The sequence below is a fragment of the Idiotropiscis lumnitzeri genome, chromosome 2, assembly GCF_059441095.1.
Source record: "Idiotropiscis lumnitzeri isolate Australia: NSW breed Sydney's pygmy pipehorse chromosome 2, RoL_Ilum_1.0, whole genome shotgun sequence".
NCBI lineage: Eukaryota > Metazoa > Chordata > Actinopteri > Syngnathiformes > Syngnathidae > Idiotropiscis > Idiotropiscis lumnitzeri.
In genome coordinates this window covers 3,113,786-3,138,848 of record NC_142392.1, presented here as the reverse complement: position 1 = coordinate 3,138,848, position 25,063 = coordinate 3,113,786, and the positions used below count along the sequence as shown (strand labels likewise).

The 25,063-nt window shown below is 45.4% G+C and overlaps 4 protein-coding genes across 4 annotated transcripts; all 4 read right to left on the bottom strand.

Moving 5' to 3' along the window:
- Positions 1–683: 683 nt before the first annotated feature.
- cdkn1ba (cyclin dependent kinase inhibitor 1Ba) lies at positions 684–2,856 on the bottom strand. Its single transcript, XM_088288266.1, has 3 exons — positions 2,253–2,856; positions 1,959–2,075; positions 684–1,805 (listed from the first exon to the last, which is right to left on the bottom strand). The coding sequence occupies exons 1-2, from the start codon at positions 2,629–2,631 to the stop codon at positions 1,975–1,977; spliced, it is 480 nt and encodes a 159-aa protein (XP_088144392.1). The 5' UTR covers positions 2,632–2,856; the 3' UTR covers positions 684–1,805; positions 1,959–1,974.
- A 1,288-nt stretch (positions 2,857–4,144) lies between these two features.
- cdpf1 (cysteine rich DPF motif domain containing 1) lies at positions 4,145–5,614 on the bottom strand. Its single transcript, XM_088282487.1, has 3 exons — positions 5,401–5,614; positions 5,156–5,267; positions 4,145–4,814 (listed from the first exon to the last, which is right to left on the bottom strand). The coding sequence occupies exons 1-3, from the start codon at positions 5,511–5,513 to the stop codon at positions 4,704–4,706; spliced, it is 336 nt and encodes a 111-aa protein (XP_088138613.1). The 5' UTR covers positions 5,514–5,614; the 3' UTR covers positions 4,145–4,703.
- Positions 5,615–5,887: 273 nt separating this feature from the next.
- Positions 5,888–13,842, bottom strand: LOC148341269 (peroxisome proliferator-activated receptor alpha-like). The gene is made up of 9 exons (XM_088282440.1): positions 13,523–13,842; positions 12,541–12,752; positions 10,644–10,854; positions 10,176–10,330; positions 8,091–8,229; positions 7,478–7,686; positions 7,135–7,404; positions 6,745–6,988; positions 5,888–6,675 (listed from the first exon to the last, which is right to left on the bottom strand). Exons 3-9 carry the CDS (start codon positions 10,825–10,827, stop codon positions 6,431–6,433), a joined length of 1,446 nt encoding a protein of 481 aa, XP_088138566.1. The 5' UTR covers positions 10,828–10,854; positions 12,541–12,752; positions 13,523–13,842; the 3' UTR covers positions 5,888–6,430.
- An 884-nt stretch (positions 13,843–14,726) lies between these two features.
- Positions 14,727–24,271, bottom strand: LOC148341268 (uncharacterized). The gene is made up of 4 exons (XM_088282474.1): positions 24,072–24,271; positions 18,019–18,105; positions 15,310–15,344; positions 14,727–15,184 (listed from the first exon to the last, which is right to left on the bottom strand). The coding sequence occupies exons 1-4, from the start codon at positions 24,102–24,104 to the stop codon at positions 14,746–14,748; spliced, it is 594 nt and encodes a 197-aa protein (XP_088138600.1). The 5' UTR covers positions 24,105–24,271; the 3' UTR covers positions 14,727–14,745.
- Between the last annotated feature and the right edge of the window lie 792 nt (positions 24,272–25,063).

Below are 25,063 nucleotides of genomic sequence, written 5' to 3'. Positions count from 1 at the left end.
TGACAAAAATGTAGAAAAATATATAAATGATTAAAAATCACTTGTTTACTCTTTTGACGTCACAGATTAGTACTCAGGCGAGGGTAACGTTCTGTTGGGCTGTCAAAGGTAAAGGGGGAAAAAAAAAGAAAATCAGCACACACTTATTACGCACCCACAACCGCAGTGAGATATTTCTGTACAGGAATAGCTCTCTTACACGCTCTATTTTTTTTTTGCCTCCCACACGCTGATATCAACAAGAAAGAGGCAGCCAATGAAACTAATTGCAGCGTACGTGTGCGTGTGTGTTTTAAGAAAAGAACAGCATGTACCGTCCAGAGGTCCCGCCTCCCGGCTTCTGATTGGCTATCACCGAAGTGGTCTGCTTTTCTTTTCTGCGCTCCTATTGGCTGGGGGCAAGCCACTTCTCTTTCCCCTCCTGCAGCTCGCATGCCTTCACTGCAGCTTTCTTGCCACTACTTTGACGACTGTGCTGGAGTCTTTTTTTTTTTTTCGAGGGCCATTTGAGCTCACTTACTATCGCGCAGTTGTTGCCAAGTGCATGTGAGGTTACACTGTATTGCAAATAAAGCTCCCAGTGCATATTGGTGAGCTTTGATTAGCGGTTAGACTGCCTGTCAAAGAACTTGGCGTCCTAAGTTGACTTTGGAAGGACCAATTATATGAAAGACATAATAGGATCAGGTTTGCAACCGTTTATTCATCTTTTACAAACAATGATTAAAACATCTTTTTTTTTAAAAAAAAATGTTGCTTTGGAAAATTCATACAACGCACACACAAAAAACATAAATAAGTTAGTATAATTTTTCAGTGTTTTTCAAAACAAAAGGCACACAGGTACACTTCAGAGTTTTCACTCTCGCTGAGGCAGTGCAACTTTGTTTTTCTGCCGACAACACAAAAAAAAAATTGAATTAACAATAGTGCAATTACATGTTCCACATGAATTTCACATATTTTGCATAAGTAGCCCAGTGATTTTTTTTCTTCTTCCCAAAAACATTTTTATCTGGACGCCACAGTTCAACATAACTGCTGCAGTAAAAGCCGGTCAAATATGTTTTGAATTCGTAGGATTATCGGCAAATACTGTGAAATTTGGTCAACTATCGCTCAGCCAAAACAAGGCACACACTTTGGCAAAACCCTGATTTTCTTCTTCTTTTAAAAAAAAAAAAAATGAAATAAAGGAGGGGGCACATGAGGAGACCATGTAAACGTAATCTTTTGTGGCTATTCCCAGAGAAGATGGAACCTTGCCAGTGTAACGCGCTAAAACACTGGGACACACAAAGCCATAATTTAAAAAAACAAAAAACAAAACAGAAGACATAAGCTTCCATACAACCCTGACTCATTGAAACCTGCACCCCCCGAAAAAAAGTGGAATACCTGAATAGTAATGACACATTAACGACCACTTGAACAAAAAAAACAAACATCTTTTTAGGGTGGAAATTGCACTGCAACGCCGCCCTTGTCAAAATTCACACATATCCAATAACACAGGCATGAAAAGCAGAATGCTTTTTATGTGCTACATATTAAAAAAAAAATTAAAAATAAAAATAACATACATAGGTAGTAAGAACACAAAATGGAGGGAGGGTCAGGAGGGAAAATAAATTTGCACACTTCTTGCTACATTGTCTGCTGCTTCTGAGGCAATTTAAGAATACAAAATAATATTAATAAGAGTGCCAAAACTTGATAGTGTACATATTTCAGTGCTTGTGCAGCCTCTATTGCCTTCCTATGGGGGGGGGGGGTCTGCTGAGGGGTCTCCTCCATGATGCTGTCTACAAAAAAAACAACACATGAGAAATGCTTTCGACTTTGTGCATCGATGCAATGACGTAATAAGAGTAGTCATCATCGTCAAAACAGTAGTGATCATAAAAGAGGTAAGTGATATTAAAGGTCTTGTGGTGCGTTCAATGTCACGCTCTGACCTGGTTCCAGCCTCGCTCACTGGACCTCCCCCGCCGGACCTCCAGCGCCCCGGGGCGGCTCGTCGTTGTCGTCTGCCCCGGAATGCGACCGCTTCGTCGGGCACTCGCTCGACTGACCTGGTGGTAGAGAAAGAGTGATCAGGAGGAGGAAGGTGGAGAAGGGGAGGGATTGGGGGTGTTAGAAGGGGGGGGGCTGCTGTGCGGAGCTGCACGTCCTCGCTAGGGGGGAAAAACCGAAGGAAATGCGAAGTCCGCAAAGATAGCTTCGAGAGGGCGTGTGCTTGTTGTTGTCACCTGCAGCATCCGACGGTCTTCTCTTCGAAAAGTCTCTGGTTTGGCTCCGAGGAGACTCCCCGCAGTCCTTCGCCCGCGGTCCCCGCCTCCTGTGCGGCGGCCGAGTGTAGAACTCCGGCGCCGCCTGCTCCTCCGACCACTCCAAGTCCCCATCCGGGAGCGGTCGATCGTGGACCGGGTCGAAGTTGTAGCGCTCCTCGAACGAGCGCACGTCAGTCTCCAAAGTGTCCGTCAAACGGTCCCGGATCTCTTGTGGGTCAGGTGTGCCGAAGAGGTTCCTGCACACCGGGGGTCGGACGCGGTCCTGCTGCCGCGCGTCGACCCTCTCCAGCGGCGGACTGGCGTTGGAAAGGCGCACGTCTGACATTTTGTTGCACATAGAAACGACGACAACAATCTCAAATCCTTTGGCTTTGTAGGATCCCTTGCGAAGTCACGACGGGAATGCAACGCGCGTACTCCAGTGCGCCATGCAAAAAAGGAAAAAATATCCACAAAAAAAGGCACGGGGGGGGGGGGTTTAAAAAAGGACTCCTGTGAAGTCGCGCAAACGCACAAGTCAGGTCGTAAAAGCCAACATGGCGTTCGAGTGAGCAAGACTGAAGAAGGCAAATTGACGCGAAAGACGATTTAAACAGAACAAGACGGTGGGCGGATCCAAGCAAGTGCGCGGACCAATCGAGAGAGAAACACTTAAAACGAGAACCGCCCAGGACTTCCACTCCAGCTTTATATTAAAAAAAATAATTCAATCTCTTTGACAAACTGGCAAAAAAAAGTCACAGATTGCTTTCATACTTCAGGACATTTATTTGTATTTTTTTTTTTTTTTTTGCTATGCTCCTCAAAAATAACAATATAAAAAAAACATCACAGCTGCTGACAGTTCACTTTTAGCTGTTGGATGAAAGAGATGAGCCGAGTTTGAAAGGCAACAAGAAGGAAAAAAAAAAAATTATTGACACGGCAAAGCCACAAAAGAATTGAATCAGGTTGTTCTGAGGTCACGTCTATGCTGCTTGTGGCCACGAGAGGGCAGAAGAGATTTTCTGAGATTCGTATAAAAAATATACATTTGGTGTGTAAATTGGGCTGTCAAAATTAAATCGTTAACTCTGGACACTAATTTTATATGTTTTTTTTTAGTTCAGTCCCCCAAAAAATTTTAACTCAATTTTTTTTTTTTTTTTTGCTAAGCCAAATTCACATTGTTCATTAATTGTCATACACATAAAACGATCTAGCAAAGAGATGCAAAACTCTAAATACATATTTTTATTTTCATACTACTTATACTAAGTGCGATAGTCAAAATGTAATTACTTGCATTGTAGCCACACTAAAACACAATCTAGTATCTCATTTAGTTAATAATTCATCCAAAGTCCAACCGCGCCAATTCTCTATCATTGCAATCTCTTGCACTGGAAAGACTTTATAAAGGCCAATTGTTTGCAGTTAACAGATAAAACGTAAGTCATCCAGCACGGCCGCGTAGTACTATCGTATCGCCAGCATCAGCTGATTGGAACCGTGCTGACAAGACAGCCCTGCTTGATCCAATTGCGGCAGCCCATAAACAACTTGATTGAATCGCGGTAAATCCACTCAGCGTGGATTCGGAAAAAAAAATAAATAAAAATTGTGGCAACATCACCGCCAACGGGGCTTCGTGTTGGATTCCAACTTCAACTGTTCCTTTGCAGCCTTGAAGGTCAAACGTCTTGTGACGGGTACACAAGATACAATGTGAGTTAAAATCTTTTCTTTTTTTTTTTCTTCTCAGGAAAATGAGTACAAAGTAACAACTTTGGGACTCCACAGGAGTCAGCAATGAGCAGCCGCTGCCTAATCATGTGTGAGGAAAGCGACAAAAATGATTGTATGCGGCATTTCCATAAGAGGCCCTTTAAACATTTATTTGTTGTTAATATGGCTTACAAAACCTTATTTTGCAAGATGCAGAAGGAGGTCTAACTCCCTCTCACATGATTTCTGCTCTCTCGTACTCCGGGACGGCTCTGCCGAGCCAATGTGTGACCACACGGCCTTAACTAAATTCAACTAATATGTGAACAAAGGCTGTTATAGAGAGACTAGCCAAAGTCAATTATATCATTAAAGAGGTCAAATCTAACACTATGGTTGAAGTAAATAATTTGTCTTTCACATCAATTTATTTTATTTGCTTTTATTTTCACATATGACTAATCTCAAAGCACAATATTTATGTATAATAAACCTGCCATTTTCTTTTTTTCCCCCCAAAATCATTCAGCCCTAATTCAGTATTTGACCCAATGAAGGAAATATTTAGCAATGAATGACAAGATATTATAAACCGCCCAAAAGCATTGGAATAAAAACACAGTTTACGTTTCATTTGATTGTGGCGGTTCTGAAGTGTCCCATGCGATGTTTATATAAAAAAATCTATCTATAATAGTAAACCTATGGCGGCAGCTTCTTGGCCAACTCGGTCCGGATCTGTCGGGGAAACTGTTGCAGGTTTTTGTTGACGCAGCGCAGGCAGAACCTCTTGGTGTAGAACAGACTGCAGTCCTGCCAGTTGAGAGAATCAGTTGGTTGAGTTTGTCTTTACAGTCGATGTGACAGGTCACATTGAATGGGCAAGGAAGTGCAGAGGGGACATTTTATTGTGCTAAAAGTAGATTTAATTGATTTCACAAACGCTCACTCAGCACTTAAGTGTGCATTGCTCCACATGACACCCAAGTCATAAGAGCCAACTATTAAAACCACACACAAGGGGAAGTTGCAAAATGTTTCTAGGTCAGAAAGGCTTGACAATAAAATGTATTTAAATTTAACTACACGTCAGTTAATATTGACTTCTAAATTGTTAATGGAGCATTTCAATGGAATTTGAACCGAATTCTTACCGAACCAACACATACAGTGACGTCACACATGCTGCATTTGGAACCCAAAACGAGAAACTTCTCCTTATCGGGACTGAAGGGGTCTTTCGTCACATAGCACTCCTCCAGCAACCTGGACGACAAGACTTCGATCAAAATTTGTGGAGAAGGAAAAAGTGGACAGTTATGAATGTTCCGCACGGAGTAGCTAACAGCATTAGCATCGTTAGCCTCCACAATGAACGCTGGCTTTATTGTGCACTTACACAATGGCTCTTGTGTTAGGTGGCTTCTGTCCGTAGGAAGTGTAAGGACAGCTTAGAGCACACAACTGGCATGTAAATGTCTTTTGACGGCGTTCGCGAGGACTTTCTTCCATTGTTTTGCTAACACGGGACGACTTTTTTCATTTGCCGCTACAGCTGCAGTTGTGTTGTTGGATGAATCTTTACCGCCACCTAGCGGACCGGAGAGAAATGGCAGGAATTCAAATGGGCAGAAATGCATGTGGCTTTCCGTCATTGTAGCAAAATGCATGTAAAGAAATAAATAAACAACACAATATATCCACAATGTAATTAAATATGCTAAATACGTGTGGAAACGTAAAACATTTTTTCTAACGCTACAAATCATCTTGATGCATTAAAGAGCAACCACGAACCAATAATTATAAAGTAACATCACATTCTGCATCCCCTCAAAGAAATAATGCCGACCGATTGTGTTTTTTGGTCAAAATAAATTGACTGATTCAGGGGTTTCATCATTTATTTCACAGCAGACACTTTAGTGAGTAAGGCACACATTTAAAAAGAACCTTGACAATTTTTTAAAATAAAATTTTTTTTATACACTTTTAAAAATGAATTTGAGATCACTTGCAGAAAATCTCACAAACAATTATTGTCTTACTTGTGAGAACAATTTATTTCACATTGGCACATTCAGTATTTTGTAGTTATGAAAACTGTGGCGTAATTCAACCTTTAAAAGTGCGGTTCAAAACTCAAAGAAATCCAACTTTTGATGCAAATGTTTCATCGCTTATTTTACAGTGGTCACTTTCGGGTGGAAGTCACAATCACACATTAAAAGGCATAAAACCGATAATAAAATAATAATAATAAAATGTGAGTTTGAGATTTTGGCCGCCACGCTATTTAGGCAATATTATACGTGCATATTTATTTATTTTTTAATTATCTCTGGCCCTCTCTTCACAACTGCGCTTCTCCCCAAAATAATAATCGACAGTACACTGATAAGGGTGACCGCAGGTAAACGAGCCAGCTCTTAGTACATGTCCCTGTAGATCTCCTGGAGGAGGGGGTGAAGCGCCGCGTCCTCCGTCGTCTCGATTTCCTGCACCAACTGAGCGTGCTCGGTGACCAGTTCTCGAAGGTCGGCCAATTTCTGCAACAGTCTCGGGAAGAGGAAGGCGTCATCCGGGTGGTTGGCCTGCAGCTGGAGCCGAAGCGCCTGCACGATGCCTTCCTGGAGTCGCTCCACCAGAGTCGCATCCACAAGACCTGGACGGTCTACAAAGACGAGGAGGGCGAGGAAGGGATGAGGACCTTGTTGATCGTCGCCACGGAACGTCGACTCACCTCCGCAGCAGATAATGGCGGCCACGAAGAGAGCCAGGTCGCTGTCGTCCAACTCCAGGGAGTTGAAGCGCGTGGCGAACTGGAACTTGGGCTCCATCATGTCGCTGAAAGGCCGCCGCAGGCTCTTGAGGAACTCGCGAGTGATGAAGCCGCCGCCGCGCGCCACCAAGAGGCCGTCTTTGTTCATACACGAGGCCAGAAGCGTGAAGAGGGCCTCGTATACGCCGTACTTGAGGAGAGTCACCTAAAAAAAAAAAAAAAAAAAAACGCAACAAGTCAGAAATAGGAGTAAAGGAGCAACTGCTTTGAAGCAATTCCATTGACACACCTGAAGAATATCAAAAACGTAGAATTAGAAAAAAATGAAAAAATGAATAACAGCCAAACTACCTGATCATTCAGATCCAAATTCTGGAATCTGGGAATGGCTTTGGCGAACTCGGTGAGCTCAGTGACCGTCTCCACGGACGTGCTCTGGCAGCAGTGGAAGAGGCGCGCTTCCGCCTCCCTCTGCTGCAGCCCGCCGCATCCCACGGCGGCGACCAGAACCCCCGCCGGGAGGCCGCGCTCGGGCTCCTCGTCGTCCCTCTCGGACACCACCTGCGTCGCCAGCGTCCTCTCCGCTAGCTGGAATGTCTCCATGTCGTGGATAACGAAAGGCTGAAGAAGAAAAGCGTTCAGGCGAGCTGACGGCGAAACGAACGAGCGCCAAAAAGGTTGTCGCTCGCTTTACCGGCTTGCTCGTCTTCCCGGCGAGGATGAGCCGCGCTTTTGCTTTGTTCATGTTGAAGTTCTTCATGTAGGCGTCGTGGATGCGCCCGATCAGAACCTTGTGGTCGGACAGCGTGGGGCTGGCCTCCTCCTTCTTCTTCTTCTCCGCCATCTTGCGCTCCACCTTCAGCTTCATCTTCTCCGCCTGCGGCATGCGGCCGAAGCGGATGGCTGTTGAGCCGAAACATTCCTTTCAACGTCCCGCATGTAAATTCGCTCGCAAATGATACGGCCGCGGTGTTCTCGTGATTCGGCCGGGACGAACCCGATGACCCCAGCTGTTGAGGACACGCCAGATGTGCACCGGCTATAGGGGGGGGGGGGGGGCTCTGTGTTTTGTCAGTGGAAAGCTCCAGTGGGACGTACGCCCTCAAAAAAAAAAACAACAAAAGAAAACGCAGGCAACATAAAGCCCGACTTCCGTGGTGGAGGTTTAGATTTTTTTCATATACTTTTAGGAACCGAAAACCTTTTTTTTTTTCCACCTGGCCTTATATATTGGTTTGAACTAGAAATCCTGAAGAAAAAAAAAACAAAAAACCCTCCAACCTAAAAGCAAATTTTTTTGACCTTACCGTTGTGGGACATGCCCACCCAAAGGCACTTGTGGAAGCGGCAGTACTGGCACTTGTTTCGGTTCTTCTTCTGGATTTTGCAGCGGCGTTCGCACTTGTCGTACTCCAGCTTGAGTCGGATTGTTCTCCGGAAGAAACCCTGGCGGAGGCATCAAAGAAACATCGTCAACATGTTTACATTTCTCACCGTCCGTGCAGTACCACATTCGGCCACAAGAGCAGAGTTTTGGCGTCAAAACAATTTTTTAATTTTTTCATATACGATGCTGCTGCGTTTTAATAGAAATGAATTGATGCTATGCTAATTCGAGTTAGCCTGTGCATTGCGTTTCACATTACATGTTAGCATTCAGCTACATTTTGGTGTTTAAATGACAGAAAAGTAACTTGTCTCTTGGCTTTGTTTTCTTTCCATTCCGATGAGTGTCTGCCTTTAACATAATCCGAGCACCACCGGTGCATTCAGGTACCGGCAAAAGGGCCCGGTGGTATTGTATCATTCTGGGCTATTAATAAACGGCATATAACAACAACAACAACAATTCCAGCAAGCGTGTCTTTGCATGTGCGCCGCGCAAACATAACAAGAGGCGTGGCTATGATTTACGACGCGAGGAGAAAAACAACATGCCTGAATGACTCAAACTCACGCCGCTTCAACTATGATGCGTCGCTTGCGCGAGGTTCCGCAAACGGTTGAAATGCACGCACGTGAATAAATGTCACTCGGCTCGCTCATATCCTCTGAAATCAGTCGGATGGAGCCGCTTTCGTTTTGATAATGTGAAGGGGCTCACATCGGAGCCTTGGGGCACGTTTGTGATTTTTCTGCACAAATGGGCCGTGAAGGCGGCGTTCGTGTTGAGCGAAAACAAAGCAAAAACTGAATGTTAATGGAGTGAAGTTCCCCTCGCCGGCGATGTTCGCGTACGTCTGTAAATTCCGGAGTGACTGTCATTAGGCGGGCTCAGATTACGGCGCAATCAGTCGAAAGAAGCTGTTTTACTTTGTTGCAGATGGCTTGCGCGTTCAAGAGATTTAGCGCTGAGCCGAAGGCCAACGGATCTGGCCTCGCGTAATTTGAGGCGAGCTGGCTCGCCGCCTGGACAGACTGCGACAAAGACAAAAAGGTTGGTGGAAGGGAATCAAAATCCTGACGTGAAGTTGGCGTACATGAGTGACTATTGCGCAATGTGATGAGCTTGCGCATTTAAGGAGTTTAGCGCTGAGTCTCAGACATCACTTCCTGTTGAGAGGCATTTTTTTTGGGTTTTAGTTGATCATTTTACTAGTTAATTAATTAATTAATTAATTAATAGCATAAATGACAGCACATTTTTGAGCCTTCAAATGAATTGCTGGAACAATGTGGATTTTGAATTTTTTTTTAGGCCAACGCCGATTCTAATACTTTGCAGACTGGAATTCCAATAATTGATTAAATGTTCGATTAATTAAAAAAAATATGTACGCATAAAGTAGGTTTTTTAGTCCTTTAGTGCTTGCAAGCAACAACAATATAGATTTTTTTGCCAACGTTAACTAACTTACCGATCTAATCGGTCCGGTCCTATCAACTACCACTTGAAATTAATATTTAAATGCAAAAATTGAAACAAATCTGTGTAATATTAGCCATTTCCAATAAGCATGAGGTAGCTTAGATGCTAAACAATAAAAAAAAAAGTTTGCTTAAATTAAAACCAGCGCGTGGACTCGCATGCGTTGACGACTCACACCTCTTGTATACGTCACATTTTTTTTTTTATGAGCGCCCCTCGGACAAAAGCCAACAATATGAGACGGCCCGTTTGGTCCCGATGACCCGCGGCCAATTTCCCATGAGAGGTGGCATTGCTCCACGCGTGTGCAAGCGCTCCAACGTCACCGAGGCTGGCTGCGAGCCAAGCGGGGGAGAGGTGACGAGCCAACCGAGGACCTCACATGTTGGCTCGCCGTCTCCGGAACTTTCCACTGGCCTCGAGGTCATGCGCCTTGCGTAGCCAGAACTATTTAGGTGAACGTATGAAGGGAAGGTGACCGAGTCCTTGCGGCGGCTTCCATTTCAAACTGTTTGAGGCTCACCTTGCAGCCCTCACAGGCGTGCACGCCGTAGTGGAAGCCCGACGCTTTGTCCGAACACACGCGGCACTCCAAGCTGAGGGGGCTCAAGACCTCGCTGGGCTGTGGTGTCTCCCCGCAGCCCCCCGGCGACGGACTAGACGCCGGGGTTAAGGTGTCTGCCGGCCATCACGGGAGGAAACAAACAAAAAGGAAAACTTTTTGTTATTGTATTCATTTATTGATGATTGATCATTGAGCAGTGATTATTGATTATTGATTACGGATTATTGATTATTGATCATTGATGATCAATGATCAATTATCAATTATTAACTATTAATTAAATAAAAGATATTCACTGGATACGAAAAATGAAGTGCGCCAATTCCACATTAGTGGCTTATTATTAATTTTATTATTATTATTATTAATGAATTATTATTAAGTCTTATTATTGCACATTTCTGCACAGGTGTGCATCGGACTCACCCAGAGCGATGGAGTGCTCCGACTCCGAACCGGGACTCTGGCACTCCGGGAAATCAAACCCCAGAGTGTCGTCTCCGATGGACTGGGAGATGTCGCGAAGATCCTCCATGAGGTCTGCGCACAGGGGGCTGTCCATGAGGGAGTCCGCCAGTGGGGACGGGGGGCAGTAGAGATCCCCTGCCATGGCCGGATGACGACCTCACTCACCCGACTACGGAAAGAAGACAGACAACAGTGAAACTTGATAAGTTTTGGGTCCGACAATTAAAGCACCATAAAAAAAAAAAGTAACACCAATGTTGTGTAGTGAGCGTGCCGAAACATCTGTTTGAGCCATTCCAAAAACACGCACCCCCCCCCCCCAACTTCCAGTAATTGACTGCGGCAGATGTTCTGACGTTAATGAAGCGCAGAATGCAGCCCGATTTCAGACGACAACAATAGGAATGGGATTTTTTTGGCGTATGGCTCCGGGAGATTTTTTTTTGTTGTTGCATATAATTTTCATAGATCTTGGTGAAATATAAAAGTATTTGTAAAAGGTGCTACTGTGCCATTTTTTTAATTGCACAACAAAGTAATAAAATACCGATGATGTTCCAAGTCTTGATGCGTCGGCAGTTTCCTGTGTAGACCTTCAAAATCTGCTAATTTTCTTGGCAAACTGCACGTTGCCATGGCAACAGTTTCAAATTCATTTTTTAACGTTCAACACACCGACATCTGCCCAAAAAATGACAAATGTGGACCTCTCAATCAATCCAATCACTCTTGTTTATGTGGAGTAATGCTTCTCGATTAGACCGCGCCACTGACAACTACTGGCGTAAATGTGCAATTACACTTTATGGTTGTACGGCGGAAAAAAAAAAATATGCCCCACTATTTGAAAAGCACTGACGTGGAAGGAGTGTGTTACAGCATGTTCTGCAGGACATGTTCCGACAGCGAGCCGCGGAACCAGCGAAACACTCCGCTCGCATACTTAATCGCACGCACACACAAATAAAAGCAAAGCCAGGTGAGTGCAAGTCGGTGACATTAAAGTTGGATCACGCCGACGACTTCTGCAGCTGGCACTGTGTCAAGGTTTTGCAATCACTCGAGTGGTCTGCCGCATGATTAACACCCCAAAATAAATTGGCATCGACGTCTTTGTTTGAGCTAAAAGGTCAAACATACACGTGCTCAAAAGGGGTCAAATGCATCGAAAATAATAAAGAAAAATGCATCAATAGTAAAAATTCCAGATGACTTTGGACATATCTTAACTAAATGAATTTTTGCATATCTCTACTCATGCCAACTGCAGATGCAGACTCACAAAACCACTTGCACAAAAACATTAAGTTAATCAAGTTAAATAAACTCAAAAGTTTTTTTTGTTCTGCTCTTCTCATTTGGTGCACTTAATGTTATGGCCTGAGTGTCACCTGATCAGGCATTCATTGTGTTTTACTTCCCAGGGCTTTCTATATTTAGGTCACAGGGGGAGAGGAAACAAGAGCTTTGCAGAATGCATGTCAACAAAGACTCACATGGATCCAAAGCAAATGTGGAGGAACAAAAACCTAAACGCCATATGTGATCCAGACCCAGCAGGGTAAAGCTGCCCTTATTTTCTTTTTAACTTTTTTTTTTTTGCACCTGCAACAACAGTGAGAAGGCTTTTGATCCCTGCTGCAAGGGCATCTGTTTAGCGTCAAAACCCCAAAATGCATTCAAAGTTTAAACTTGCTCGCTATCGCCCTCATGCCTGACAAGGTCATTAAACCTCGACAAATATTTCCCCCTCCACGACTGTTGAAGAACTTTCAGAAGATAGGGCGGAAAATCCTCTTAGCGGCTCTTAATCACACTTACATAACACGAGTAAACTTTGAATGGTTTGTATTACCGCAGGGAGTTCGCTACGGAGCATTTCCAGATGACAAATCCCGGGGGCGCTCGTCTGCCTTGCAGTGCGGATGAAGACGGGCGACGGTCCGATCAGCGTAGCCGCTCTGCCAGCGTCCTACTCCGGCCTGGGTTCACTCAACACGCCCTTCGTCTCTCCGGAGGAAATGACGTCGGCAGAGAGCGACCGAACGAGCACACCTCCTGACACACCTATAGTTTGGACCAATCACAGCGAAGGGAGCGCTAACACTTCCGGGTTGTAAAATTAAAACAAAACAATGAATAAATGAAGATTTTAACTGACCATAAACACGTGCGATTTATAATTCAGGTAAAGTGGTGAAACCGGTAAATTTTCTTTTCAAGAAAAATCACAAAATTTTAAAACAACAAATCGTTTGCGGTTCTTCGTTATTTTTCAATTTGGATGACCATAAACACGTGCGATTTATAATTCAGGTAAAGTGGTGAAACCGGTAAATTTTCTTTTCAAGAAAAATCACAAAATTTTAAAACAACAAATCGTTTGCGGTTCTTCGTTATTTTTCAATTTGGATGACCATAAACACGTGCGATTTATAATTCAGGTAAAGTGGTGAAACCGGTAAATTTTCTTTTCAAGAAAAATCACAAAATTTTAAAACAACAAATCGTTTGCGGTTCTTCGTTATTTTTCAATTTGGATTAAGTGCGCCTCACGAGACACACAGCTCTTAAATTGGCACCAAATGCATCGTCTTTTGCGCCCTCTAGTGGTCAGATAAGAACCCGAAGGGTTTGTTGAGTCATTTGCTTCTATTGGGCTCGTTCCTCATTGTGTACCCCCTTCCAATTTATTTTGTTTCATTTATGATTGAATGAGCTCATTCAGGCAATAAAACAAACTACCCGTATTTTATTTCCATCTTTATTGGTCTTTGAATCAAACAATTACAGTTCTGATACATATGACGCAAATAAAAATATTGAGTCAGACTCACCACGGACGCGCCCTCTGACATCAATCGCCGCCCTTTTGACGTGTTTGGAGCGCGGTGACGTGCAACCGCTCGGACGAATTGCTGCCCTCCAGGGAAGGCAGTAGGTTGTATAGTTAGCTCCTGATGGGGTACAATCACAACCCTGAAACCACACAACCTACTACCTCACCCTGTACGAACACCATGAGTCGCCCATGAGGCTGAATGCAGTCGTTGACACTCATTCTACTAGATAGAGTGGAAAAAAAAGACGTTCACATGAGAATACAACAACTTTGTGACGCCGCTGCCTTTACAGTCGCTTCAGGAAAGACAGTAAGTTGTATAGTCATCTGACAGTTTGGGAAGGACCCTAAAAACTATACAACCTACTACCTCACCCCAAAGGACCGTTCAAACTCTTCCACAAGGTGGCGCTCACGTCCCTCAGCTGGCTGCCCACCTGAGAGAACAGAGGGGGAAAAAAAGCCACATTTTCAGAACTTACACCGCAAAGGTGCGCTTGTAGTCCTACTCGTGCCGCACGCGTGTCCGTCGCTCGGCCTGAAGGTCGCAAGGGAGGAGGAGAGAGTCCGACTTTCGCTTGGCTCTCACCTTACAGCCGAGGATCATGTGACAGTTGTCAAAGCGTCAGGCTCTGGCCAGACACTCCACGGAGAGAAAAGGAGATACTGTATACGATGCACACTGTGTCATATCGAGAGCACTTTCCAAACTAAATAATTGCGTTGGATTTCGTCGCCTCGCTGTGCAGGTGGACCCAATTGGACTCAAAGTGGGGCAGTCGACATGTTCTGCCTTTCACACTCCCAAAACATGTGATGAAATGCTTGCTTGTCTGTCTGTGCCCTGCGATTGGCTGGCAACGCGTCCGGGCCGCACCTCGCACCGAATTCGGTCCCAGGTAGACGCAATTTTGGAAAGTGACTCAGTGAGTGAGTCTAACCACATTTTTTTTTTTCTTGTAACCGCTGTTCGTCTTAACTCATAAATGTCACAGTCGTTCCACTTAATGTCCAGGCCTGTAAAATACACAGAAGCTGAGTCAGCAAATGTTCACACAGGGCCACAGCTCACATAAAATAAAAACTCTCACTTGAGACTTTTTACACACAGCCATCATCAAAGTTTGCCTCGGTTTGGTTTTAGGACTCCCAAAAAAAATAAAATAAAGGTGAGGAGCTAAAACCACATGCACGCTGCCTGTAATAAAATAAACGTCACTAATGAGCGGCGAGGAAAAATCGTTCCCCTGTCTGGGGAGCGCGGCATAAAGTCGCAAAGCCGCGTGAAGCTGTCACGAAGGATGGCTGAAACCATTTGAGATGAAGCATTGCGCCGGGCCCGGCTGCAGTTGAACAACGCCGCCAACAGGTGTCCTCCCAAGCATGAGAGGCCCACGCCGAGGGATCTCGTGACAATGAGGCCTTTGTGCAGTTCCGGGTGCCAGCCGCTGTGCCCTCGTGTACTGTTTCCCCTCTAATCTTCGTTTGACCTTTTAGGCCCACGGCTTTGCTTCCCTCTTCTTCACCCCCCCTTGTGCTCGTTTCCTTTGAGGAGATTATCTCAGGGACGTACCGATTTAGACGACTCGACACACAACAACGTGCTCGAAGGAGCCTCTGACGGGACCGGTCGCGTCCGCCGGAGTCTTCGGGCTTTCTGAAAGAGGAAACCGGATTGGCGCCAGACACAAGGGAACCGACCAGGTAGCGGCGCATTGCTAATCACATTATTCATTCAAGAGGATATTAAATGAAAAGTGGAGAAAAAAAAAAACAACAAACCTTGAAGTTGAGGTTTGCCCGGAAATACTCTGAGCCTGCAAATGAAAGAATGACAAGTCAGCTACATTTGGTCAAATTGGCGCACAGAAACACACACACACACACACACACGCAGTAAGGTGTCCATGGAGCCTGTTTGGTAATAAAATGAGTGTGTCATTAAATGCTGATGCAGCATATGTTGGAGTGATCACAGTTCAAGAATACTGCCGCCCACTTTTGGCCGACATTCACCACAAAGTCATTATTGACTGGCAAAGAGGCGACTGCGAACAATAATGGACCATTTCACGTTCACTAAGCGCACACTCACTTTGTGGCTTTTGGCTGAAACAGGAAGAAAAAAAAATGCCTTGAAATTGGTTCTAATTATGGTTGCTAAAAATAGAATGCAGAAATTACTCGGCAAATTCGAAGCTCCAAAAATGTTGATAATTTAAAAAAACACGAAAAATGCAAATTGAATCATAAAAGTTATTGAAAATACGGGAGCAAATAAAGTGAGCGAGTTTTGGGGTGTGTGTGTGTGTGTGTGTGTGTGAACTTGAATGATCACTTATTTGAGCTCTCTCACACACACACACACGTAAATGTCTAGTAATATATATTACAATAAATAATTGTAAAAATAAAAATTAACAAAATAAACAACATTGTACTATTTATTTTAAAAAATTGAGAAAAAATTACAGCCACTTTATTCCAAAAGTCTGTCGTGTTACAAAATAAATCTTACCACATTACATTTAAAAGTCTCAAATTTGCCGTTTTTAATTTCGGTGCTTTTCTCTCGCTTTGTCACAGCTCCAGCTGTTGTGAAATGCGCTCTATAAATAAAGTTGTATTGTATAGTTTTTATACACAAATTAAAAAATGAAGCAGCAGGTTATCAAAATGTGATCCGTTGTGAATTGGAAAAAAAATACACCCAGACCACGCACACACACACACACACACCCCGACGGACAAATCTTGTGAGACCGAAAGACGAAATGTGTATTTGATAAATACGAAGCGCTTTCAATTTGAATGTTCCACGCTCAACGTGGCCAAACTTTTAAGTGTGTGTGTGTGTTTGCAAATTTCAAGCCAATGCACCTGTGTGTGTTTAAGTAAGACAGTGGCCATCTGTATCGGGCCATTGTGCGTGTGAATGCTCCGAGGAGGCGGCTGCGCCCTGCACTCCTTGGGAGAGGCGTGGGAACCCCATTCATCTGGGGAGCCGCCGCTTCATTGTGGGGTGCACACCATCAAATGTGTCTGGCTGTTTGCACTCAGTGGGTGTGTGAGTGTGTGTGTGTGTGGGAGAGGGTGAGCGAGTGTGTGTTTTCCCTCACTTTCAATTAATATTGACGTGTGAACTTTGGAAATATTTCATTGAGCAAACTAAAACGGTGATTTAGTCATTGCAAAATGACGTTTGCTTTTTCACTCAACTCAATCCAAATTAATTTCATAGCCTTCAACGCCACTGATAATGACCTCATCAGGCCGATTACACAAAGTGCTGCAAAGTGTGTCATGTTTTAAAAATAAATAAATAATCGTGTAGATCTTACAAAACTAAATGGACTGGAAAAGAATGCAAAAAGCAGACCGAAAGAATTGAGCGTGTAAGAGCGCGAGTGGCGTGCCTCATGCATTCGACATTCGCCGAGGGGAGGGCCTCGGACGTATCGAGCACAAATGTAACTTTTGGGGTTTCCTGTTGGGGCGACGGAGACGGTTAACGAACGTGTGGCAGATGAGAAGTAGGTAGTAGGTGTGATGGCCACGGCGTATCGCTGGTGACTCACGCTGCCTCCACTCCTATCTTGTCATCACTGCGCTTTCTCCTCGGACTGCAGAGGAATGCCACACAACCGACATCTAAGGGATCCGTTTAGAAAAATAGGGACGGGATAGATAGATAGATACGGACTAAAATAAAATGATGAATGCAATTAAAAAAATAAGGCTGCTAATGGTCTTGCAGGGGTGTTGGCGGTTGCGATGCTAATGCTAATATTGCAACATTAAAATTTCTTCAAGGTGTCCAAACCTTCCGGCTAAACGGCGCACCCGTTTTGAGGTCGACTGCCTTACAATGATCTTGAAAAGAAAATGTCAAAAAGCGACACCAAACAATGAAACTCAAAGAGATTCAGTGCGCGCATGTTTTACGAGAAAATCAAAAACTATTTGCCTCTCAGGCCCGCGCAAGCTATGTGCGGCCACGTGTCACCGATGACCCATTTTGGAATATTAAGCCTTCTATTCATAATTACAAACGCAGACACATTCCGATCAATAGAGTCGGCGATCGTTCGGGGATTCATCAAAAAGGCGAAAGACCGGGCGAAAAAGCGTCAGGAGCCGGGCTGGGCCTTGCGAAGCGGGCCCTGCCTGGACCCGAGCCCAGCACTGCACAGCTCGTGCTCCTCGTCTCTTTCCAACACATCAAATGTGCGGCTTCAAATGCAAGTCGGGACGCACCGGAATGGCGATGGGCTCGGTTTCGCCGATGCCACGTTTGCCCCTGGGTCAGCTTTCCGAGTGGTCAAGCGGACACCCAAACGTGGGAGTCGGATCACACAAAGCGTTCATTCTCGACGTAGTTGTGGCACTTTTGCACGCCACATATGTGCATGCACCTTCATTTTTGCTCACACGCGCCGGAACCTCCACACCCACACACACCCACACACACACACACACTCTGCGACTTACCCAGCGAGGTTTGACGCCGAGAGCTTTCCGCCGTTCATTGTGGCGGACGTCTGGCTCACCACATTGCAGCGCGTCCGCATATCCGCTCTGTGGAGGAGAGGCAGAGAACCAACGCGGGTTCGGTCACAAAGCTTTGCACCAGTGTGCCAGCGAGCGCCGCGTCCGGACTACCGCAAAAAAAAAAAAAAAGTCGAGTGTGTGCATGTGTGTGTGTGTGTGTGCGTGTGTGTGTGTGTGCCCATCTGTTGGACCCTGTGTCTGGTTTCTGCCACCTTGGCCCAGACCGCCTGCGAGCATCGAGGGGGGAACCTGGCGAAAAGCTTTTCTAATATTTACAAGGGGGGCTTCCCTCGCTGTCTGCCACCTTCCAGTCCGAGACTGTCAGGGCCCGCCACAATGGGGGAGGCCATGTGGTTTCCCATGGAGTCGCGTGTTCCTCCCGTCTGGCAGTTAACGAGGCTTTGAATGAGGAATGTTAGCAAACAGAGCCGCTGCACGACGGCCGAATGCTAAGCCGGGCGACCAGTCAGATTGCAGCGCCGGCCCGGCCGTATGAATAATGCAAAGGGAGCAGAGGAATTGAAGCTCCTCCCTCGTGCTGCTCCTGCCTCAGCCCGACGCCACCCCGCCCTTCTCCCCCCGGTTCTAAACTCAAATGCCTTCACGGGAGCACAGCGAGGAGGAACGGCGATTCAGGCGCTCGGCGGCAACTCCTTCAAATCCACTAAAACAAAAGTCGTGCGCGAGTGCAACAGTCGACCCGCGGACGCACACGCCAATCGGTTCCTGAAACACGTTACTTTTTTTTTTTTTTCCTCCCCCTCGGAATCATCTCGCTCCTTTATGGCTTTCGGTGCCTTTTGTTTGGAATTGGCACCTGTCCCAGAAAAAAAAAGCCTGGTCGGCCGCTCCGCCCTCCTGCTCTGCTTTCAGTGGAGACTGCCCACGAGCGAGACAGAGGAGGAGAAAGAGAGAGCGAGACATGCAGACACACATGCAGAGAATGAGAGAGAGGGGAAAAGGGAGAGAGGGTGGGGCGCAACACCCAAAAAGAGGGAGAGGTCGAGAGATGGGAGAGGAAGGTGGAGGGCAGATAAGGAAAATATTTGACAAAAATCCACAGTGAGACGCCTCGTGATCACAAACGCCTACGACAAAATCAGCAAGCAGAGTTGAAGCGAGTGAAAAAATACCGAGGTCCCAAAAATGTCTTCGGCGCGGGATTAAGAGAGGAAAGGAAGCCACTTGTTGCTTGGTAGTGAGGCGCAGGAGCAGGCACAGGGTTAAAATCCTGGGACTGCGAGTAGTAAAATATCCCTCCCTCTTTTGGCACCGAGGGGAGGGCCCGCCTGGAGAAATAGCAGCAGAGCATTTTTTTTTTTCTTCCCCCCCTCGCTCGCTCGCTCTCTCAGAGCTGCTGCGTCCTAGTCTACCCTCTCGCATGTGGCTCGGACCCAGGCGGAGAAGAGAAGGAGGAGGGCGATGGATAGAAAAAGAAGCAAGAGCGAGAGAGAAGGGGGGGGCGGGGGGGGTTGGGGTTAGGGCTTGTGAGTGGAGGAGAAAGGGCTCAGCTGATGATGAAACAGGGACTTATGGGAGTGGGTACGCACGACGCGTTTCATCACCGCTTCGGTGCAATACTCGCCACGGGAAGGGAGGTGGTGGTGGTTGTGGTGAGGGGGCGTGGCTACATGTGGGCGAGTCCGCCAATGAACCAAACATATTAGTAACATGCCTCGCAAATGGGAAAGTAACCCTTGGAGAGCGTGGAGGAGGCTAGCAACACCAGACAACCCGCCAGGAAGTGCCAGCCAATCACCATCGCCGTTCTTGAGTCAAGGTCATTTTTTTTTCCCCTTTCCTCCGCCACAAACATGTTAATGACTTGATGTGTTGCGGCTCAGTCAAAGCCAAACGCGCACCTGGCCGTGACAAAAAAAAACGGGTTCCGATTTGGCGCAGCGACACGGGGCCAACCTGCGCACGAATGAGGGAAGAATTGTCACGATGACAAAATGGACTCCCCGTCGCGCCTCCCGAGACTCGCGATTCTGTCGCTCAGCTTTTCTTGTCCTTCCACAAGCGCCGGTAATAAACATCCTGGCGAGCATTAAATTCGAGCGGAGGGTCTTTGTCGTCGTGTTTTGTGCCAAACAACACCCCTGCTATCTTCGTCTGTCACCCGTCCCGAACACCTTTGCGAGCCGCCGCATCCGCCCGGCCAAGGTCATCCGCACCACGGCCACTTTCCACCCAACTTCCATCTCCAAACTTCTTTCAGTGCTCAAATTACTGTCATGCCCTTAAGCACTTTGCGCCAGATTTCCCCCCACTGTTTAAAAAAAAACAAAAATTAAACTTCCTCTCTTTCGGACGCTGTTCCCCTCCCCTTCAGTTTCTCTTTCCCAAAAGGAGCCCACAACTCAGCACCGAGCAAATTTTCCTCTCCTCGATGTTGCACAAAAGAGAGTCGGCTGGTGGGAGGGGAAGGGAAAAAAGTGTCCAGAAACACGACGCATCATGTAACACTGCTGGTTTCATGCTTACAGTAACTAATCAAATGCGGGGGAAAGGAAAGCGCACTTTTTGCAAAGTCGCAGTCTCTGCTCGTGCTTAGCAAAAAAAAAAAAAAAAAATAGGTATGTAATGCACTCACACACACACACACACGGCAGTGAGTGCAACTCTTCTCAGCTTTCCACAATCTCAAATGAAGAACTCAGTCCCCTTGTATTCTGCAGAGTGCTGTGCTCTCGCCACACACACACACACACACACACACACACCCCCACACGCACACGCTGTAAACACGGGTGACAGCAAATCCGGCGAGTCGGGAGGCGAGCAAAGCTTCTTTGTGGAGACACTCATGATGAGAAAAACACAAAACGGTCACTAGTTTGAATCCTGCTGACGTCATATCTCGCCACGTTCGCTCAACCAATCGCAACCGGCACCGAATGCCACCACGGCCGCGTGCCGAAATCAAAACAATAGCGGACCAAAATGCATTTAGCAGCATTTTTCTGGCCCCTCACCGATCAAGACGGTTGTTTAGCTGTCGAATATGTGGCAGGAATTCAAAAAACTTGGCCGAGCCTGTTCCTCCGCCGCACGTCACGGAGGGTTCACTCGAGGATACGGCTCCGGCTTTGGCTCGGGTGCCACTTTTGACACTGTACGCCTCGGCGCCAAAGGCTACCAAAGTGATGACGCTCCGATATTAACGGGTTTGCCTCGGGACAACTCCGGGAGCCGGACATGCGTCTCAACGTGCTCGGCAACAATTGCATTTTGGATTCGACGAATCCGCCCCACAGGCATCGTCGACAACAACCAACAACCACGAAAAAGTGATGACAAAACTATAAAACAGAACCTCAACTTGTTTTGCCTATTTTACTAATTTTTTTCTTGCCCATTTACAGAAAAAAATAAAAATAAAAAAACTAACACAAACAAGCTTTGGCTTTTGTTTTTTTTTTCCCTTCAAGGATATTTTTTATTTTTTGTGATACAATTTTTTTCTCCAGCTTAATAATGTAATATTAAAAAAAAAGAAAAAACAGTTTTGCCGACGAATCATCCATCATAAAATAATTTTTTGAATGAGTAACATCCTCCACCCCCGCCAGCTGTGTCCGTCTTCTCTCATATGGAGTTGTATCGCGACCTTGGCAAATTATTTGCGGCTTGGGCGCACACACCTCGGGTCAAAAGTTTCCAAGCAGTCAATAAATCACTTCTTGTGTGACGTCTTAATGGGCACCGCGCCTTTGCCAACACTTGGCGCAACTGACTGCCATTCTTCTACTTTGTTGTCAAACACACGCGAGCAAACGATCTGAAACTCAAGTGGTTCGATATATTTTTTTCAATTTCACAAAATAGTTTTTAAAGCAGTTGGAATTGCTCCAAAATATAGCAAGCAAATCTCTAAGCTAGCATGAGCAATGTACATCAGCGAGGACCTGACAAACAAAAAAAATTTAAAAAAATTAAAAGATTGCATTTGATGAATCTCGCAGCGTTATGTAAAACTTTTACCAAATGCTCCCGCCCGCTGCCCGCGCTTGGCGGCCCCCGCTCCGTCTACAAGGTGGTCCGCGGAGGGGCCCCTCGGCAGCACGCGCCGCGACAACTTCTCCATTACAAGCGTGACCTCTGAGGTCAGCCGCTGAAGGGTTGCGAACAAAGGGCACGACCCCGGGGTCAGAAGTGAAACGCCAGGGGCAGGCCTGGGGCCCCCCAACGCAAAGAGAGCGTGCTGTTTGCTTTGAAAGGTAAGGATCGCTCACGCCGAGGCCTAATAAGGATTAAGGGGCCGTCTCCTTTGGGATGTCACTCAGGGGCCTCGTACGGCAGTCTCTATTAACCTCCGTGACCTTCGGCGGCCATTATCGGGCCTCGGAGGTCGCATGCGCTCGCGCCGCGGAGCCGTCAAAGCTAACGCTCCGCGCGACCTCTCGCTGATAAAACTGACAAAATGTTTTGCAGGCGCAAATAAACTCCCGATCCCTGGAGGTTCACCTGTTAAGGCAAGTTTGCAACTTGTTCACGAGGTTGGTATCGGGCAGGCCTTTCACGAGGAGGGGGAAAAAAGTACAGATCAGGAAAGCAGACAGGTCCGAGGAAGTTGTCTTAAAAAGATATAAAAATACAAGATGAGTCGCTTTGATATCGAGGGGAAACTTTGGTGGAAGCAGCTGAGCTCGTAGAGAGTCACAAGCACAAAATGGAGGACGCAAAGAGACAACATGGCGGCCTGAGTGACGCAGCCTCTCACACATCATTTGGAATTTGCCTCTCTTGCGCTCCATGAAAAAGAAATACAATTAAAAGTTTGGCTCTCAAAAAAGAAAAAAAAATAAAGGAAATCACACAGCATTTGGGGAATAAGGCACCTCAAGGTTAAAAAAAAAAAAAAAGTGAATTCCTTTGTAACCAAATTGAAGACAATTAACCCGAAATGAGCCAAATATTATATCGCATTTCTGTTCACAATTATTACAATATTGTATTTCATTCCCTGACAAATATAAAACAATTCTTTTTGCAATGGTGGAAATATAAATGTCAAAGAAGCAAGAAGAAAAAAAAGAGCAAACTACAAAATAAAGGAAAATTATAACACACAAAATTATTGAATTAATACTCAAAAGTAATTCATTTTGAATTATTTGCTCTTTTTTATTAAATATATATTTAAAGCAAAAGACAAAAATAAAAGTTTAACTTTTTAAAAATATTTTCAAGTTACAGGATAAAATGATACGTTTGCAAAATAATTATTTTAAAAGCATAAAAATGCAAATTTTCTTGTTTTGCATTTTGCTGCTTCAAAATTTCCGGGAAATGTTTTAACTTTTGCACACAACCCCGTGAACATAAATTCAATGAATCATTTTCAAAAGGTTTACTGAGCTAAACTGCTGCATATTATAGCACACTCAAAAACTTGAAGGGATGAAAAAAACAAAAACAAAAAAACCGTCTCATGCAGCCTTTGCAATTTAAAAATATGCTGGGAAGCATTTAGAAATAAATTGTTCCAGGGTCCCCCCCCACCATTCTTGTTGCAATAAATTCATTTCTTTGATAATGATTAAGCCACTCACCTCCGGGGAAGCGAGCCTCTCTCTGCGGCAAAGTTTGGAACAAGGCAGAGAGGGACGCGGGGCCTGTGCTTGCTAGGAACAAGTGTCCTTTAGTAGCTTATAAAAATGCAGAATGGGCGATAAATGCTCGCAGCTTGTCCCCCCCCCCCCTTTTTTTTTTGCAGCTCTGCCCTCGTTTAAAGAAAGGGCAGTGCTTTAGAAGAATCTTCATCCTACTTTTTAACCATGAGACTCCCCCCTTCTCCCTTTTGGCACGACAACTCTTGCTTCACATGCTCCCTTCCCAATTTAGATATTCGATCCAATTGAATAGATATTATGATGACACAAATATTTATCCGGAGGGAGGCCACACTGATCTGATCTTGATCAGTTTTCTCTCGTGCAATTTCAACGGAGCGTGCAGAGCGCTGCAGAAAGTAAACCAACACTCACGCTGCATCTTCGCGGCGCGTCACTCACTGGCATCCAAATATGCTGCAGTGCCGGAGCACAAAAAAAAAAAAAAAAAAAAAAAAGTTTCCTGCACGGCAAGTCAAATGCTCTCAAGGCTGTAACAAACAACGCCGCCCTTCAGAACAACAAAAAAAAAAAAGGCAATTGGTGATTTACTACACACATTTCCAGAGCTGTTTTTTTTTTGTTTTTTTTTGGGTCGACCTTATCAGAGCTGGTGTGAGAGCGTCTGGTACGCTCAGGGGTGTGGCGCGTCCTCTAAAACCGAATCGGACCTGCTGTTGGTTCTAGCTCGATGCCACGTCACATCGAAGCCCGGACGGGGCCCGCGTGACCTCGCTGCGCACCAGCCCACCCCACCTCCCGCCCCCATCGAGAAAGGTGGCGCAGGAGGGAGCCGTGTTGAAGCTACGCAGCAAACGGGACACGTTGAGATTTTGCGGCAAACGTCGACTACAAGCGATATCATCCATTCCAGATTTGGTTTCACGTGGCGCATGGAGTCGTCTGGGTGACGGCAGTATGTCAAGATGAAACCTGCCGAACCTGCTCATGTGCGCAACAGTTGTCACTTCAGACGACGAAATAAAGCGCATTTTTGATATGGTTTGATTTGAGCAAAGAGCGCGTACGTTGTACTTCAGGAACGGTGACGAAGCAAATTGGAAAATGAAGCGCGCTTGACAAGATCTTGCATGCTTGAGCTCTTTAGATTTTTATATGAATTTTGTCGGCGTCCTAACATTTAAAACAGTGAAGCCACATAAAGTTCGTCTGTTAAAAATAAAAACTATTCCTCCCTTCTAGAAATAAATACTTCAAATCAGATTTGTTTTCTTTTTGTGTAATAATGCACTTGACGACTTTTTTGTTCATTTGTTGTTCCCTGGTTTCTCTTTTCAAGCCTGACCTCGATATTTAAAGTCAGCTCATCAAACAATATCCTTTCATTTCGCTTCAACTAAATAATG

Coding starts and splice junctions, on each gene's coding strand:
- cdkn1ba (XM_088288266.1), bottom strand. CDS start 2,631: ATGTGCAACAAAATGTCAGACGTGCGCCTTTCCAACGCCAGTCCGCCG. Junction 2,076..2,252: donor AAGACCGTCGGATGCTGCAG/GTGACAACAACA, acceptor CTCTACCACCAG/GTCAGTCGAGCGAGTGCCCG.
- cdpf1 (XM_088282487.1), bottom strand. CDS start 5,513: ATGGAAGAAAGTCCTCGCGAACGCCGTCAAAAGACATTTACATGCCAG. Junction 5,268..5,400: donor CCTAACACAAGAGCCATTGT/GTAAGTGCACAA, acceptor CTTGTCGTCCAG/GTTGCTGGAGGAGTGCTATG. Junction 4,815..5,155: donor TCACTGTATGTGTTGGTTCG/GTAAGAATTCGG, acceptor CTCAACTGGCAG/GACTGCAGTCTGTTCTACAC.
- LOC148341269 (XM_088282440.1), bottom strand. CDS start 10,827: ATGGCAGGGGATCTCTACTGCCCCCCGTCCCCACTGGCGGACTCCCTC. Junction 7,405..7,477: donor CCGGGAAGACGAGCAAGCCG/GTAAAGCGAGCG, acceptor TTTCTTCTTCAG/CCTTTCGTTATCCACGACAT. Junction 6,676..6,744: donor CGCCATTATCTGCTGCGGAG/GTGAGTCGACGT, acceptor TCGTCTTTGTAG/ACCGTCCAGGTCTTGTGGAT.
- LOC148341268 (XM_088282474.1), bottom strand. CDS start 24,104: ATGCCAGTGAGTGACGCGCCGCGAAGATGCAGC. Junction 15,345..18,018: donor TCGGCGTCAAACCTCGCTGG/GTAAGTCGCAGA, acceptor TTTCATTTGCAG/GCTCAGAGTATTTCCGGGCA. Junction 15,185..15,309: donor GGGCAAACCTCAACTTCAAG/GTTTGTTGTTTT, acceptor TTCCTCTTTCAG/AAAGCCCGAAGACTCCGGCG.